General features: G+C 38.0%; 1 protein-coding gene across 1 annotated transcript in view; it reads left to right on the plus strand.

Annotated features, from left to right (window-relative positions):
• The first annotated feature begins 14,033 nt into the window (after nucleotides 1–14,033).
• LOC124606811 (cytoplasmic dynein 2 light intermediate chain 1) overlaps nucleotides 14,034–18,584 on the plus strand; it is an 88,790-nt gene continuing 84,239 nt past the window's right edge. Inside the window, exon 1 of the mRNA XM_047138879.1 lies at nucleotides 14,034–14,137. Within this exon, the coding sequence (XP_046994835.1) occupies nucleotides 14,127–14,137 (11 nt within the window). The 5' untranslated portion in view covers nucleotides 14,034–14,126. The remainder of the gene's footprint in view (nucleotides 14,138–18,584) is intronic.

An 18,584-nucleotide genomic window follows, 5' to 3' on the forward strand; every position in this document is an offset into this window, starting at 1 on the left:
AATGTGTTCCCTTCCTGTTCTGATCTTCCTCTGTTCTGAATCCCTTCATGTGACATACTCATCTCATCAAAGTCTTTTTGGGGGTCAGTAATAAATTTTTCCTCTTTTATTCCTGTTTTCCTACATTGGCTGTTGAAAAGCATTAGACGACATAGTGTGTCTGATGCTAGACCTGCTTTGCTTGGTCGTTTTGCCATTTGTTTTCTGAATCAGAACAAAAAAATGAATTTTTTGACTCGAGGGGGAGTAAAAATCATCTTCCTTCCAAGTGTGAGGTCCCTTGACCTGTTTTAATCTTGTGGAGAAGTTATCGTGCCATCTTTCCATTGGATGACCAAGTGATCTTACACTGTTGGTGTGACAATGTAGTTTTGATAGTTATGGGTATAGAGTATGATGAATTCCATTTAAGTTCCTTCAACACATCTTCATTCCTTTTGTGGTCCCATTAGTTGTGGATCAGGTGTTCATTTTAAAGAGTTTCATTCCACAAGCTGATAGTCATTATGCATCTTTTGCCTTTGTCCAGCCTTCACAGTCGTGGCACAGCACAGGTCATGCTGAGGTCTCATTAAGGCATATGCTGGTGTGTTTCTGGACTATGGAAGGCTTCATTACATTATTAATGACTCCCATTGGTTTGTATACCTGCTGGCTATTTCAACTAGGTCTGTTTCTTCCAAAGAGAATAGTTTATAGACTAATTATGTGAATGCATTCATTGTTTCTATAATTTTATTTTTCAAAAGATTTCATGTAATACTGAGTATTTCCCAGAGAAGGCTGTAGATTTTTTTAAATTTTATTTATTTTTAATTTTTTTGTTGATGCCCTTGCTGCATGTCTCATATATAATCTAGAAACTTCATTTTGACAATCTGTCCTCTTTCTTGCCACAATTAAGTTTGTTTTGTAAATTTTGTATATATTATTGATAAGTTGCCGGGGAACATGATCATCTGCTAGAATCTGTTATAATCCGTTTCTGTTGACTTAGTCAAAAGCTCTCTTGAAGCTGTTGAAGGCAATGCGTGTTTCTAGAGAAAATTCTGTATGCTTTTCTGTTAGCACTTTCAATGAGAAATAGTCATCACAGCATGCTCTTCCTTGTATGGGGGCTACTCAAAAAGTATAGAACCTTATTTTTTATTATTGAAACCAATGATTCCGGCAGGCACACTCTTTATGTTTGTAGGCATATGTGGTGCGTATGCCTGATGTTTTCTGCTACTGCGGGAACAATCAGTTGCTGGCTAGCCATTGACAATTGAACATGTGTAAGTGTTAGTCTTCAGGTTTTTTGTTGTGTGCAAAACAACAGAGAAACTGGAACAATGTTAGTGCATCAGATTTTGTTTTAAGCTTGGCAATTCTCAAGTTGAAACAATCTGTAATATTCAACAAGTAGTTCGGGAATGAATCAGTGGGTACCACACAAATAAAGGAGATGTACAAGCATTTCAAAGATGGCTGCTCATTAGTGAAGAGTGAAGCATGTTGACGTAGGTCCTCAACATTCGCAAATGAGGTTGTTATTGATCATGTAAGGATCCTGTTGGTGCAGGATAGATGAATGACAATCATAAAACTCACAGACAGGTTAAAATTAGTATTGGATCCATTCATTCCAGTTTAATAGGTCATTTGGACCTCAGGAGGATCTCTTAGCAAATTTTGTGCCAAAGTTGCTAACAACAGAGCAGAAGCAACTGTGTTTGGAGATTGCACAGGACGTGCTAGATACTGTGACCAGTAAACTCACCTTTCGTAACAGAGTAATCACTGGTTATGAGTCCTAAGTTTATGGATATGGCCCAGAAAAAAAAGTTGTAGACATCGCAATGGAAGCATCTGCCATCCCTAAAACCCAAAAAAATGAGGCAGGTCTGTAGAAATGTGAAAGTAATTATGGCCGTCTTTTTTGCGTTCAGTGGTATGGCCCATCAGGACTATCTCCCAAAAGGCTGACATGTTCACCGCGATAACACACTCGCTCATCGTTCTCAATTCAGAGTTTTTTTGGCCAAACAAAACACAGATGTGGTTTGTCAGCCTCCCTGTTCCCCTTACTTAGCACTGAGTGACTTCTGGCTTTTCCCTAAATTGAAAAGGACTCTGAAACGGACCACATTTTTGAGCAAGGAAGACATTATGCATCATTCAATAGAGCAGCTGTGAACTATAACAAGAGGCTTTCCAGTGATGCTGGGAGAGGTGTGTAAAAGCTGAAGATGACTAATGTCAAACAACTGTATCTGAATAAAGATTGATTTTATAAATATAAGTTGGATACTTTCTGAACAGCCCTTGTATAATTTGCATCTTTAGTTTAGCCATTTTTTGAATTACTTTCTGCACTATTTCATTTTATATACTTTATTGATGTTTTCTGAAATCAGTTTTTAATAGTTTAGTTGCATACAAAATTTTAGCTATGTATCTAATAAACCATCACTCCACACTGAATCAGAGAATGGCAGCAGTATTACTTGTGTTGCTTTTATAACTCTGTGGGTTGAATGGAACACATCAAATGAGGGTGGCTGTTGGCTCTCCTGGCAAGTGGTATGGCATTTCAGATATCATTACTGAACACTTCATGCACTAATTGTCGAACACAACTGTTACCTTGCTTTCTAGACTAGGACTTTGACTTGAAACTGTGTGTGATTATGTGGTGCTGTTCAAGCACTCGGGCTGTGTTCTTTGGTACTGATTTGAGCCCAGTGTTGTAAGCACCTATGTTTCCGTGTTTGAGGATTCAAAGGGCACTTGCAGTACATATCTCCTATGGGTTCTGCCATGTTGTAGGGTTAGTAATATTTGTGATACTCGTGTTTAGTTTGCTTTGTCACCACATTTACAGGATGCTTCACAATTATGACCACTCATAGAACCTCATTTTTGGACTATCGTCTAGTTTGTTGTCCAGTATTTTTTACCACAAATGCAGGTAGCGGCTGCTAGATTAGAATTCAAGCAGTGTCAGAATAAAGTGAATTTGTCATGTAAATCTTGGGTGGCAGACCTAAATGGTTGTAATTTTCTGTACTCACAGTGTAATACATCTTTTGCTGGATCTTTAATTTTAGATATGATTGCATATCCAACTCTCAACCAAGAAATTTGAGCTAGTAGTCTTACATTAGGCAGTTTGATCCTAATTTAAGTGAGGTTAATCATGCATTAGCTGCACTACGTGTATTAGATCTAGAATGACCAGTTGCATAATATGCATCCGACGTTGACTTAATTGTAGCAAAATTGGATCCTAGGCAACAATATTTCCTAAACAACGTCGTCATCTGTACACCCAGTGGCACACAGAGGTGCAAATAAACTGATATGGAACATAGTTGGTAATTCCCCTCAACCTTTCCTCACGCAAAAATATGATATTACATAGAACAAATTTTTAGTTATAGTAGTAATGGTAATTATCATAATGATATATCACAAAATATAATGAAAACAAGGATATCCTACGTCAAGTGTTTCTGCAATAACAGCTGGCACAAGTGTCCAAACTGCAATGCTATGTGCTTTGCTATCAACAAACATGTTGATGAGCTCACTGATCATCAACAATAATCTTATCAATCAGATACTGGGGCTTCTGCATCCATTCTTAATGCTGAAACTTACCGATGTACTGGCCCACCACCTACTTTAGAAGCAACTAAATGTTGTTTGGTCATTCAATTAGCCTATTGCCTTACAAGGCCATTTCCTGTAAATAAATATGTACACCAATAACTTTTTGTAATATTTTCATCAGTAGCAATTGACAGTTTTGGTCTAGAAGCCTTTAGTGGCTTTGGTTTTCAAGTACAAGGTTTATTTAATAACATGCGTAATATTATTGCTTTCGGCAATTTAGACACATTATGAAAGGAATACTGTGATTTATTTGAATTTAATCTCAGTTGTAAAGAAAACTTTTAAGTACATGTATCATTCTGTCATTCAAACACTATGCAACCTCCTTCCCCCCTTCCCCTCTGCTCACTCCTCACTCACAGGCTGTGACTGAGTCTTGTGCTATGATTGTTTAGAGAAATCAGCTGTTGTCCCACCAATTGCATGAAGCCTACGGGTGATGCTCATGATAGTAATTAAAAACCTTAATGACACAATTAGGATTTGTGACATTTTAAAGCATTTATGAATGCACAATCCAATGTAGATGTTCTAATTCCACCTCCAGAATAGCAGACTTCAGTATCAGGGGCACAATCCTATTCTTAGCTAGACTTAGGTAACACTCACAGCAGAAAAGGTGAAATATAGCCAGGCAGAAAAGGAGGCACTGGCTATTATTTATGGTAGCAAATAATAATAATAATAATAATTCATTTTTTCCTACAAAGAACAAGATCCCATTTGGTCATGGGCCACAAATCTCTAATTTTGTTTTTGGTGTTGGCCTGCCACTCAACAGTCAACACTGGCTCCCTGTTGCGTATTCTGATCAGTCCTGACTACTAGTTTGATAAGCAAGACGCATTTTATTCCCAGCTTAATAAACACAACACTCTGAAGAGTTAGATTTTATGCCCCAAATCACTTAAGTAGCACTAGAACTTAAGTTTCAGTGCACTACAGTCTCACCATTAATCAGGGGATAAATCTACTGCCACAAAAGAGTCTTAGTGCTGGATTGTGTTCCCGACTACATTCTGGCCTCACATCCTCAAGTTACTACATGAGACACACTGGGGGATGTCAAGAATAAAGACACTGGGGCACTGGCTAAACATGTACATACCTATTCTGCAAACCACTGGGAAGTTCATGGCTGAGGGTACTTTCCAATGAGTCACACATTAGGATCTTTTCCCTTTCCATAAGTGTACAGAGCACACAAAGTATGATTGCTTCTTTGCCTGGTAGTGCATAGTAACCTACTTTCATCTTTGCAATCCCTATGGGAGTGGTACATAGAGAGACTAGTACATTGCTGGATCCCCACTTAATAGTAGTTCTTGAAAATTTGTATTTAGGCTTTCACATAATAAATGGTGTGTATTTTCATGTACATCCAATTATTTCAAATTTTTCAACATTTATTTGGAATTCTTCCATGAGTGAAACAAACCTGTGACTATTTGCACTGCCCTTCTTTCTATACATTCCAGTATCTCTTGTTGGATTTATTTGGTAGGCGCCCCGTCATGTATACTGCTCGATCATTGACACTGAAATTGAATGTACGACCTGCCTAGTGTGTTTGAATATGACATAAAATATGCTCTGTATTGGATGTGGAGATTTAAAGCCCATTTTCTTTCCAGATTTTTCCAAAAGCAGCAATTCAATAAATGAAAGCATTTATTATTGGTCCCCAAATTTGATTTGTTTATTTATTCCAGTTTCTTTCTTTTTTGCTTTTTCCCCATTTTTGAATGATTTCTCACTCCAAACAGTCAAAGAATGCAGACTACTGACCATCTCTATATTGGAATCACATTTTAATTGCAAATTCTTGTTATTTGTCAGAGAAACCTAACATCAGACTTGTAACAATATTATGAGAAGGAAAGTTGCTACTCACCACTTACCGGAGATGCTGCATCACAGACAGGCACAACAAAAAGATTTTCACACTTATGCTTTTGGCCAATGGCCTTTGTCAACACACACACACACACACACACACACACACACATGTAAATGCAACTCACACTCACGACTGCAGTCTCGGGCAACTGAAACCCCTTTTTGTTGTGCCTATCCGCGACTCAGCATCTCCATTGTATGGCGAGTAGCAACTTTCCTTTTCATAATATTGTTACATTCCATCCTGGATTTTCCATTGTTTAACTTCAGACTTGGTATTTGTGAGTCAGTATTTGATTAATGTTCATTTTAACCAGCATGTTTATGCATTTCTGTTAGTATTACATTTTTTCATCTACATCTACATCTACATTGATACTCCGCAAGCCACCCAACGGTGTGTGGCGGAGGGCACTTTACGTGCCACTGTCATTACCTCCCTTTCCTGTTCCAGTCGCGTATGGTTCGCGGGAAGAACGACTGTCTGAAAGCCTCCGTGCGCGCTCTAATCTCTCTAATTTTACATTCGTGATCTCCTCGGGAGGTATAAGTAGGGGGAAGCAATATATTCGATACCTCATCCAGAAACGCACCCTCTCGAAACCTGGACAGCAAGCTACACCGCGATGCAGAGCGCCTCTCTTGCAGAGTCTGCCACTTGAGTTTATTAAACATCTCCGTAACGCTATCACGGTTACCAAATAACCCGGTGACGAAACGCGCCGCTCTTCTTTGGATCTTCTCTATCTCCTCCGTCAGACCGATCTGGTACGGATCCCACACTGATGAGCAATACTCGAGTATAGGTCGAACGAGTGTTTTGTAAGCCACCTCCTTTGTTGATGGACTACATTTTCTAAGCACTCTCCCAATGAATCTCAACCTGGTACCCGCCTTACCAACAATTAATTTTATATGATCATTCCACTTCAAATCGTTCCGTACGCATACTCCCAGATATTTTACAGAAGTAACTGCTACCAGTGTTTGTTCCGCTATCATATAATCATACAATAAAGGATCCTTCTTTCTATGTATTCGCAATACATTACATTTGTCTATGTTAAGGGTCAGTTGCCACTCCCTGCACCAAGTGCCTATCCGCTGCAGATCTTCCTGTATTTCGCTACAATTTTCTAATGCAGCAACTTCTCTGTATACTACAGCATCATCCGCGAAAAGCCGCATGGAACTTCCGACACTATCTACTAAGTCATTTATATATATTGTGAAAAGCAATGGTCCCATAACACTCCCCTGTGGCACGCCAGAGGTTACTTTAACGTCTGTAGACGTCTCTCCATTGATAACAACATGCTGTGTTCTGTTTGCTAAAAACTCTTCAATCCAGCCACACAGCTGGTCTGATATTCCGTAGGCTCTTACTTTGTTTATCAGGCGACAGTGCGGAACTGTATCGAACGCCTTCCGGAAGTCAAGAAAAATAGCATCTACCTGGGAGCCTGTATCTAATATTTTCTGGGTCTCATGAACAAATAAGGCGAGTTGGGTCTCACACGATCGCTGTTTCCGGAATCCATGTTGATTCCTACGTAGTAGATTCTGGGTTTCCAGAAATGACATGATACGCGAGCAAAAAACATGTTCTAAAATTCTACAAGAGATCGACGTAAGAGATATAGGTCTATAGTTTTGCGCATCTGCTCGACGACCCTTCTTGAAGACTGGGACTATCTGTGCTCTTTTCCAATCATTTGGAACCCTCCGTTCCTCTAGAGACTTGCGGTACACGGCTGTTAGAAGGGGGGCAAGTTCTTTCGCGTACTCTGTGTAGAATCGAATTGGTATCCCGTCAGGTCCAGTGGACTTTCCTCTATTGAGTGATCCCAGTTGCTTTTCTATTCCTTGGACACTTATTTCGATGTCAGCCATTTTTTCGTTTGTGCGAGGATTTAGAGAAGGAACTGCAGTGCGGTCTTCCTCTGTGAAACAGCTTTGGAAAAAGGTGTTTAGTATTTCAGCTTTACGCGTGTCATCCTCTGTTTCAATGCCATCATCATCCCGTAGTGTCTGGATATGCTGTTTCGAGCCACTTACTGATTTAACGTAAGACCAGAACTTCCTAGGATTTTCTGTCAAGTCGGTACATAGAATTTTACTTTCGAATTCAATGAACGCTTCACGCATAGCCCTCCTTACGCTAACTTTGACATCGTTTAGCTTCTGTTTGTCTGAGAGGTTTTGGCTGCGTTTAAACTTGGAGTGGAGCTCTCTTTGCTTTCGCAGTAGTTTCCTAACTTTGTTGTTGTACCACGGTGGGTTTTTCCCGTCCCTCACAGTTTTACTCGGCACGTACCTGTCTAAAACGCATTTTACGATTGCCTTGAACTTTTTCCATAAACACTCAACATTGTCAGTGTCGGAACAGAAATTTTCGTTTTGATCTGTTAGGTAGTCTGAAATCTGCCTTCTATTACTCTTGCTAAACAGATAAACCTTCCTCCCTTTTTTTATATTCCTATTAACTTCTATATTCAGGGATGCTGCAACGGCCTTATGATCACTGATTCCCTGTTCTGTACATACAGAGTCGAAAAGTTCGGGTCTGTTTGTTGCAGATGCTTTGTGGTATTTATAAATTTCTGGATTATTCTGTGTACTATTTCTAAACTAAGTGCCAAGTTGTCTGCAGTTTTATTATTGGCTTATTGTTATATTGGTCTGTTGTTGGTTCTTCACAGTTAGAATGATTTTTTTAGGTGGTACGCTAATGGTGCATCTTTTGTAGTGCTTGCTCCTTATTTTCTTGACACAAGCACAGGATCGGGGGATGCTAGTTTTGTAGTTCCTTCAACATTTTGTAGAAATCTGATCTGTAAAGAATATTAAACGATTCTTCTATTGATTTGAAGTGCTTATTAAATACTCACTTGTCATTTTGCAGTACCTTAGCTATGTATTTACAATTTTTGGAAATTCTCCTGAGTTTCAGTTGAATACCATTTTCTCCATGCTGGTTTCTGTTATGTTGGAACTAAAGAATATTAGCTATGCCGCATGTACAGACTATTGCAGAAAGGAGAGAGAAGCAGATTGAGTGTCTCATCGTTTATACAATGCTGATAAGCTAAAAAATGGCCACTACATTTTGTTCTTCTTTTAGAGCAATTATTTAATATTAGGATACAAGGTTATGAATACTTATATTTTGTGTTGACTGAAATGTCTTTCTCTCAAAATGCTGTAACACAACACAGCGAAACCAGAGGCAACTTTCAACATAATGACACTTAGGCTTTAAGTCTGCCACTGCATTACTTGTTGCATAAATAGGTGAAGCCTTAAGCACATACACTGTTTAATCAAACATGTCTTATTTCTGCTTATTCTTTCGTTCTTGCTATCCTCAAATGTAAGTCTAGATATGGTCACAAGTATGCATGCGGTGCCAAACTTTTTTTGAGCAGTTTATATTTGGAGCAGTGTTGTTACCTTTCATTTTTTAATGGTTCTTTTCCTGTGGTAGTTTATTTTGTCTTTCTTCTGAGTGTTAAAATATTTGCTATATGCTACATGTTGTATCATCTATTACTCTTTTTAAATTATCATCTCAGTTCCACAGTCCCCTTTTCCTGGGCAATTTTTCTCTTTGTGGCAGTAGCGTCAATTGCTACTTTTTCAGTATGTCTGTGGATTTCTTTATTCTTCTTCCGTATCATCCTCTGACATGACAACTTCCCTTAGTTAATCTTTTTCTTGTTGACCTGCTTGGTGACAGTATTATTTAAAACATGGGGAAAATGATATACTATCCACAGAGATTGAAGTGATTTCATTATGTTCATTTACGTTTTTATAAAAAGATTAGAATTTAGACTCAATATGAGGAATACATCTTTATTTTTTATATTAGCTGGTTTCTAGTTCCTTTTGCTATATCCTGTTCTAATTCTGACATTGCATTTGAGTAAAAGATAATCTGATTCTATTTCTGGTCTTCTAAACACTTTAGTATTCAATATTAATTTTGCTAAGTTTCATGATATATAATGGATTCTAATCATCTATCATCCCAGATCAACGTGTGACTATCTTTGTGTTTAAAATGTGATATTATAGTACAAAATTAATTACACAGATTCAATAGCAATTACATACTTGCTAGCCAATATTTTGTTCAACTTTTGAGTCACCTATTTGTGCAATCCATTTATTTTTAAACATTTTTGGAAGGTGATTATCAACAGCTTTCAAGTAATGTATAATATGCATGTTCGACCATCAGCTGTTTTTATTTTAAACCCAAGTATCAATCAGTTTCAGTCTCGGACCATCTTCACGGATAAGGGTTAAAATGGTTTAAGCCACCACATTACATTTGTCATTACTTAAGTAATGTGCAGAGCATGTCATGAATATCAGTATATGACACAGGACTTTTAGAAGCAAACATGCGAATACTAAGTGTACACTGAACAGTACTCATTTTCATTATTTTTGATTGATGCATAGCCTCTGGATGTTTTGATTTGTAATTCTAGTTTTCTTTCATCCTAAAAGTTATGATCAATCATGGAAGGGTGTAATTCTGTGGACAATTAGCTGTTGTCTACTTTAATGTTTCACCACTACTTAAAATTGTAGGTAGTTTTGTCTATCTCTTTAACTTGTGCTTTTCCTTGGTTTTTAATATAACAGATATTGGTATTTCTTATTTTACTAGAGTGTCATCCCACTGTTGATCCTGAAGGGCAGCAAATTATTTTTTTTTTATTTTTTTAATAATGTTGTTTGTTACTCTTGTTCATTTTCCTTTACTATATCAGAATTCATCTAAGTGTATGGGTGACTCAGAATAAATATACAGAGAGAATTTTTTTCAGTAGAATACAGTGAACTAGCAAAAAGTGAAACAGTTACCATGAATGTAGGGTGAGTCTGAACCCTACTGAAAAAAATTCACTCATTGTTCAGGGGTATTATCTGAGTACTTTGGTATTAGGGGTCTGTGGTTTCAAGTGGTCTTTTAAAGAGTAACTGCATTTGGCTTGATATATTACCCCCATTTACCTTTGTATCACTATTCCATTGAAAATATCTGCACAGCAGTGAAAATGTCAACAAGTATGCACTCTGTGTCTTGTTTGAAAACAAACTTGTTCCATTCAGTCACTGTACTCGCTGTTGACAACAGTAATGCTCATTTTACTACTCACCTTAATAGTATGTTAACAATGATACACAGTGGTATGGATAGGTTTCCTGAAGAATGGTTGGCTGATATGCACTCATGTATGTGTTCATTGAATGCATTGGAGAAGCAGTGAACAGTGTTACACTGAGCTGTTCTTGCAGCAATTGCAACCACATCTTAGAACTGTTGCATCTGTACATAGGCTCCTAGGAGAACCAGATCCTTTCATGTTAAAATGGAAGAGACTGGCTGTGCACGGTATGCCAGAACACCCAATCTGGAAGATAGTCTTATACACTATTGGTCAGAATTGTGCCATCAGCAGTCTAGACATTGCAGAAGTTCAAAATACAAGCAAACAAACTGTTTTGGAAATCTTACATGAACATCAGTTGCACCCTTATCATCCATAGAAGGTGCATTCATTGTAGCCAGTGGACTTCACATGTCACATAGAGTTTGCATATTGGTTCTTACAGCAATGATCAGAAAACCAAAATTTTCCTGCTTTTGTGTTGTTTATAGACAATGTAATGTATACAAGAGAGAGCGTGGTCAGTAGTAGGAATAACTATGTATAACCGAAACTCACATGTGTTCGTGTGTTGATCCAATCAACATAAATTCACTGTGAGTGTATGAATCATTGTTGTAATGTTTATGTGATTGGATCATAAATAACTCCCAATAAACTGGATGAAGTTGTATAAATAACATTCCTTCAACAGGTCCTTCTACTGTTCCTAGAAGAAGCACCACTGTGAATCCATCAGCTTTTTATTTGGAGGGAATGAGACCACTTATACCAGTCGTCACATAGTACCCCATTATGTAGGCTGCATCCGACTTTAACCCTCTCGCATTACTGATGTCAAAGTTGGCAGTATCACTTCATCAGTGGAATTTCCTGTTTGTCATATTCATCAAAGTGGATTTGAACAGCCAATCTGTGCCATTTCTTCAACATTGGTCTTTTTTATTCCTTCCTCCTTTCATTAATTTATTACACTGGATTAATGATATGTCTTTGTCTGTACGAACTGAGATTTCTGAATATTTACTGGTAGCACAGATAATTCATATTATCTAATAACATTCACTGTGCATACCCATGCAGCAGGCTATCACACCAAATATCTAGAAGTAGATTTAGGATAGCTAGTGCTAAAAGATTGTGTATAATTCATCTTCGACATCTGTTAAATCTCACTGCTATAATAATGGCAGTACAGGGAGCATAGTTGGTATACTGCCTTCTTCCCCAGCGAGGGGCATAGGAGGGTGGCTTCCTGTCCCCCCCCCAACCCCGTTTTAAAATAAGTCTTCCCAAACCAAACTCTCATCCACGACGGACAGATGTATCAGTTCAGTTTGAGACAGTCACAGTATGCAGTGGATAATGATTAGTAGCTAGCGTGCGGAGCATTTGTTGTGAAATGATGAAACTGTTTTGTTATTTGGCATGAATGTGATACAAGTTCATAGCTCATATCCTCTAGTACGTAGTCAGTTTGAGGTTGTGATGGGTGGACACAGAGCTCATATGAAAAGGCACTTACACATAACCATCCACTTTGTTGGACGAGATTTGCTTAGTATGTATGAGTGGCAAATCGGATCCAACAAAGTGACCAGCCTTGGTGGCAGTTCTGACTGCTGGCAGTAACATCAAAGAGCTTGTGCCTCCTCTCCTAGTGTGGACACTGGGTCGAGTATTCATTGGCTCAGAAGCAATTTGCAGTGTCTGCTGAACGCGTATTTATTGTGATTAAAAATGTTGCAGTATTGGGTGGAATATGGATAAGACATTAACACCGATGGAGTTTTGTCGTCACTGGGAATGTTAAAATGTTTAGGGAACCCCATGTACTGCAATTGCAAAAGCAAATTCAGCAGCTTATATACTTGGAGGGAAATATGTCAACTGTTAGAAAATAATGTGCATGATGTGAAAAAGCAAATTGAGTCTATATTGATATCTTTTTTCTGCAGGTACAACTCTCCTAAAAGAAATGTCATCTTTGATAATTTAAGACCTCCACAATTCCGTAATAACTCGAAATCTGTAGCGTTTATTGCTTAAGACTATGAGTCCCACTTCAATGTGATATTAATTTTGCCCCACCACACTGCTCCCTTCATTTTCAAAGAGAGATCGTCTACCAGCGTTATTTCTTCTCGTTATTCCAAATCCAGCGCTTATCTTCTCGCAGTAAAATGAATGCTTCACGTGCAACGGCTGCTAAAAGTCTCTTTTTTCCTTATAATATCTACCACAGAAAATTTAATTAATACATTACTTTATGACAGTAACGAAGTGGGAGTAACCTCGACAACTTATCAGAGCCAACTGCGATCCTACATGGCCGAATCCCTTGGGCCCTGTGCCTTTGTTTGGTGAGGATGAGATTGAGAGGCCGAACGCAAATGCGTTGGCGGCCCAGGTTCGGCACAATCCATTGCCTATCGTTTCTTGGCCTTCATTGGCCCAGCGCGTACGCGCCTGAAGGAAGGCAAACGTTAAAATTGAAAAATTGAGAATTTCTTTTGGTGCTATTAACACGCCGGCATTCAACCGTGCCGCAGAATGACGTCCATATATGTGTCCGATGATCATCACACAAATAAACAATTGACAGTAATTCAGAGCTACGAAAAAAATATATACCCAGATAAATAACTTACTCCCTGGTGTTCTGCAGACTTGCTTCCATTTTGTGTCCAATATTTCGAAAATCGACTCAACCGTCTTCTTCAGGTTCTGTGAATTTTGGTGTTACATGTACTCTAGAAGAAGACGGCTGGGTAGGTCGACGAAATATTAAGCGTAAAATGGAAACAACTCGGCAGAACACCCCGAAGCACGCAATCACCAATCAAACGCTCCGATAAAACCTGAGGAATTACAACATAAGTAAATAATTCATTTGCACCGCTCTGTGAGTCCTAAATCAGTGACACATTCAATGTTTCTGGAATTCCATTGACATGTGGCAAATCATATATAACGCAATAGATAGCTCTGAAATTACAAAATCTGTTCAACTGTGAGTAAATTGTAAAAGCAATGCAATCGTAATTATTAATATGAACATGCGTTTAGCATAATATTCATGTTAATAATTGTTTGCGTTAAAATCTTTTCGGTATATTTTATGCAGACTGCTGAATTGGCAAACGATTACGGCAATAATTTTCCTCTCCTGTAGAAATACAGTTTTGAGCTTCCTTTCATTTATAGCTGCTTTTCAATTGAAATAAAAGTCTACTGTTACAGACGTCACAAGAATTTCCCTCGACACAGTGGTCAGTTGTGTTGCTTGTTGCTAAGCAACGAGCAATATTATACTTGCTACACAGCAACGAAGCGGTTTGTTTCTGGTCGTTAACGCTGCTATTAAAATGTTCAACGATGAAGAAAAGGTACTGACATTACATTAATATTTACTGCTGTCAGTTTCACTTGACAATTAGCGTGAAAAATTGCAATTAACCAGAGAAGTACTATACCAGCTTCCCAATAGTAGGTGAAGCAGGTGTCAAAAATTTTTGCCATTGAAATGAACATAATCAAATAAAAGTGTTTGGTCCAAAAAACGCAAAAATACAAACTGAATACTAATAGCTGTTGGTTGGACGAGATTAATTGCATCCGTTGTAAATTACCGTTACGTGGGCTTTATATAATTACGAAAATTGATATAAATCGGAAGATTGCAAATGTATTGTGTCAGTGTCTGTACCTATATTGTAGTTCACGTTTGTAACGTCTTAGGTGACTTCTAGTGTATCCACGATATATTAAAAAAAAAAAAAAATCAATCATTGATTCATATTCAGTTGAGAGCAAATGTTCGACTCCCTTTGCAACTGTAACCTACTGATTGTTGAAATTTTTTTTATTGTACTTATCAGTGAAGATTCGGTATTGTACCCTGCGTGATAAAATGTAGCAAATATGGGGAGGCTATAAGAATAAAACTAGGATTTCAAACTTTTACAATTTTTAAATTCATTTGCACAACAGATAAAACAAAAACGTTCTATATGTTTTTCGTCGTGTATTAACGCAGGTAGCAGCATTAATGCGACTGGAGAGCAATAAGATACGGTTGTAGGGCATGGGCTATCTACCAAAAAAACACATCACACAAAACGTGAACTTTTATGTTAGATGTAATGTAAAGTACTGTTTAGTTCGTAGGCGTCCATCTTCAAACATGAAAGTGAACTGAATAAATAACTCGTAAATTCATAGCCCAATGAAAACTGACAGAAAAAAGTAGTCTAATACTTTTAGTTGCGTACATCGTGAAAGATCTCATGTTTGAGCCAATGCAAAATGAATCAGGAAAAATGGTAAAGCGGCAGAATGGCATTTGAATAAGCCATCCCGAAGTAGTGGGAAATAGACGAAGAAGACCGAACAGTGTACGAAATTTTTCGTTAGATACAAAACGTATGTGGAGAGCAAGGGAAGATCTGCCTTCGGGCAGAACACACAGTAGTTGTCCTAATCGTTACAGTAATTTGCAACGTAATTAAGTAACGCATTCTAGCTGTTCCATTGACAGTACCACATGTTACCTAGAACTTTTTTCCTTAAAAGAATGTTGGTTTTTCCATAATGATTGCCGCATAAATTCATGGAAGTAATTTTAATGTTCTTCCAATCACCGACGGAAAATTCGGTTAATATTAAACTCATCTAGGCACTGAAAACTGAAGCATCAACAAATTAATATGATCTTCAAAAACCATTTTAATTGATGTTTTGTACCTAGAGGTATTTCTCTATGTATTGAGACAAAGTGGAAAATTGTAGCACAGTTTGCATACTTTGTGTCAGTTGCTTGGTAGGAAATATCTAGGACACATGTATTGTATGCAGAAAAGCAAGTTGCAAGATTTGTCAGTTGCTGAAGCCATTTCAAGTATCATAACATTTTTTTGCTCATCCAAGTATACTTACTGTTTATTAATTATTACAAATAAACATTGTGATACACAGAATCTTTGTGCATAATATAAAAAGTTTGACAAAAGAACCTTCAAGCCACTTACCATGAAATATATGATATGATGATGTCTGCTGTATTTTCCCCATTGAATTTTGCTTTCTTCTTTGGAGTCGATAGTAGAGTTGTGTATTTTTGGATAAAAGTCTTTAAAATCCTACCAATAGATTTGAGGCTGGGATATGACAGCATTTCTACTTGATTCTATAATGCCAAATTTTGATAATGCGCGTGCTTTTTTCTGTTACAGACTCTGCAAATAGTAATTGTAATTTTTCTGTTGATGGCATCATACAGCTTAAATATGCCAGTGACTTTGGCTTAATCTCAGATGAAAGCTCTGCGTGTCATGTGAATACCATATGTGGTTAAAAGTTTGTCATATGATTTTGAACAAATTGTCTAGCCTAACCTCATTCTACCATGGATGTGAAAATATTTATTTGCATATGTGCCCTGCATCACAGCACTGTAGTTATAAAAGTGTGATATGTACACTGTACTGTATGCCGTACATCATTCATTCACGTTAATATTAAAATACGTTACAAACAAGAACTGTATTTATCATTTTTAGCAGCAAGTTGTAAAATATCACTTGACAGGAATTATTCTACCACAGAACAGTACCAGCGTTCAGTTCTGCTTAGCAATGCAAAACAGCTCAGACAACTTGTCGAAATGGCTTGTTGAACAATTATTATATCAGTTAGTGTGAGGCAGTGATGATTTCTGTAGAAAAGTTTCATTGTCATTATCCCACAATGAGCTTTAAAAAATATGATTAAAATGTAGAGAGGAGTTCATATTGATCTGATAAAATGAACATCATGTTTATAAAAGGCCAGTATCATTTACTTATGTGGATCAGGAAACAAACATTTTTGTAACACTGACAGGTAATAAACCACCAGCAGGCAGTACCTTATGCTCAGTGCAACAGCTGGGGACATTTTAATGCAGTTATGAAGACTTAATTGGAGAGTCATTGTTTTAGGAGACTCATTGCTGATTTATTGCCTGGTAATACTGATTGATACCACAAAGAAAAGATAATGCCAAGCTTTGGAGTATTTGCCACATTAAAATTCTCTACAAGGATTGAAAGGCATAATGCAATAGTCATTGATAGTTTGTTCTTAGACCCAAAAACCTGCAGTGATTTAGCTATAAAACCGATAGTCAGTGGTCAATCTTACCATGATGATCAAATGTTAACAATAAAAAAGGAATCAGACCCGTTATAGTCTAGTCAATGAATGATGATGGTTCACGCAGCTCGAGACACAGACGGCAATTGCATTGTTGCCAGTTCCAAGCAATGGTTGTGGTAAGTGCATAAACATGCTCTGTGCTGAAGAAAATGTGTATACCATAAATTATGTCTATCTGTGCAGAATTTGTCGCTTACGACCACTATGAAATGTGACAACTGGGAACATATGGAAGTAAAATACACTAAATAACTTGCTACAATCATATTTAATGCTCACATTGGCTATGAAATACATAGTAGAGCACTTGGAACATTACCGGACATTCATTGGTTGTCGGAGAATGCGTGACATACACAGATGAGCCAAAACATTATGACCGCCTGCTTAATTGTTTGTCCATCTTTGGAATGAAATACATCACTGATTCTGCATATCAGGGAGCTGACAGTTTGTTGGTATGTTTGTGGAGGTATGTGGTATTAGATGTCGACACACAGGTTGTGTAATTTGAGTAAATAACGGTCCACTAATTTTTTTGTATGCCGTGATGGTGCCCAATAGTGGCCCCAGATGGGTTCCATAGGATTTACATCAGGTGAATTTGATCACTGAGACACCAACACAAATTCGCTATAGTGCTCCTCAAACAAATGTAGCATGATTCTGGCTCTGAGACACGGCAGCTATACTCTTGAAAGATGACATTGTTGGGGAAGACATCAAGCATGAAAGGATGCAGGTGGTTCGTAGCTGTCAGCATGTCTTTGATTACTACTTCAGATCTCATGCAGATGTGGGAGAATGTCCCCCCTAGCACAATAATGCTTCCACCAGAGTGGGTCTGTGGCATGCCGCACATTTCAGGCTGCTGTTCACCTCTATAACTGTGTGTATGGAGACGACCAGCAACCTAGTGTAGCAAAAATGTGATTCATCCAAAGAGATGATGTGTTTCTATTGATCGATGGTCGAATCCCAATGTTCCCATGCCCACTACAATCGAAATTGGTGTTGTCATTGGGTCAACATATGAACATGTAGGGGTGGTCTGCTGCAGAGCTCCATGTTCAACAATGTATGATGAATGTGTGCTCTGAAACACTTGTGCATGCAGCCAGCATTGTGCTCTTTTGGCAGAGATGCCACAAATCAACATCTACCCTACTTTACAGAGAAGACAATCCTCCGAACCCCATGTTCTGTGAAAAGTTGTGGACATCCAACCATCTAGCACCTATTGGTATCTTCACAGTCCTTCTATCTCTTTCCATAAATGCTCACAACAGTAGCACGGGAACATTCAACCAGCTTCACCATTTTCAAGATACTCGTTCACAGGCCCTGCGAAATAATAATCTGCCGTTTGTCAAAGTCACTTATCTCAGCCCATATAATTGCTTGGGTGACCCCCCATCCATGTCTGCTCTGCTTGTATAATTTTGTTACCATGTCGTGTTCACAACACCACAAGGTGCCATCCAACATCGCAGTGGGCAGTGGTCATAATGTTTTGACTAGATGTGTAGAATGAGCCTAAACTCGATCGCCATTATTCGTGACTCCAACTGTAGTTACAGATGATAGAAGAAAATTATAGTATTGCATAATCATAAACAGTGACATGATAACAGTTTT

Source organism: Schistocerca americana, chromosome 3 (assembly GCF_021461395.2).
Source record: "Schistocerca americana isolate TAMUIC-IGC-003095 chromosome 3, iqSchAmer2.1, whole genome shotgun sequence".
Taxonomy (NCBI): domain Eukaryota; kingdom Metazoa; phylum Arthropoda; class Insecta; order Orthoptera; family Acrididae; genus Schistocerca; species Schistocerca americana.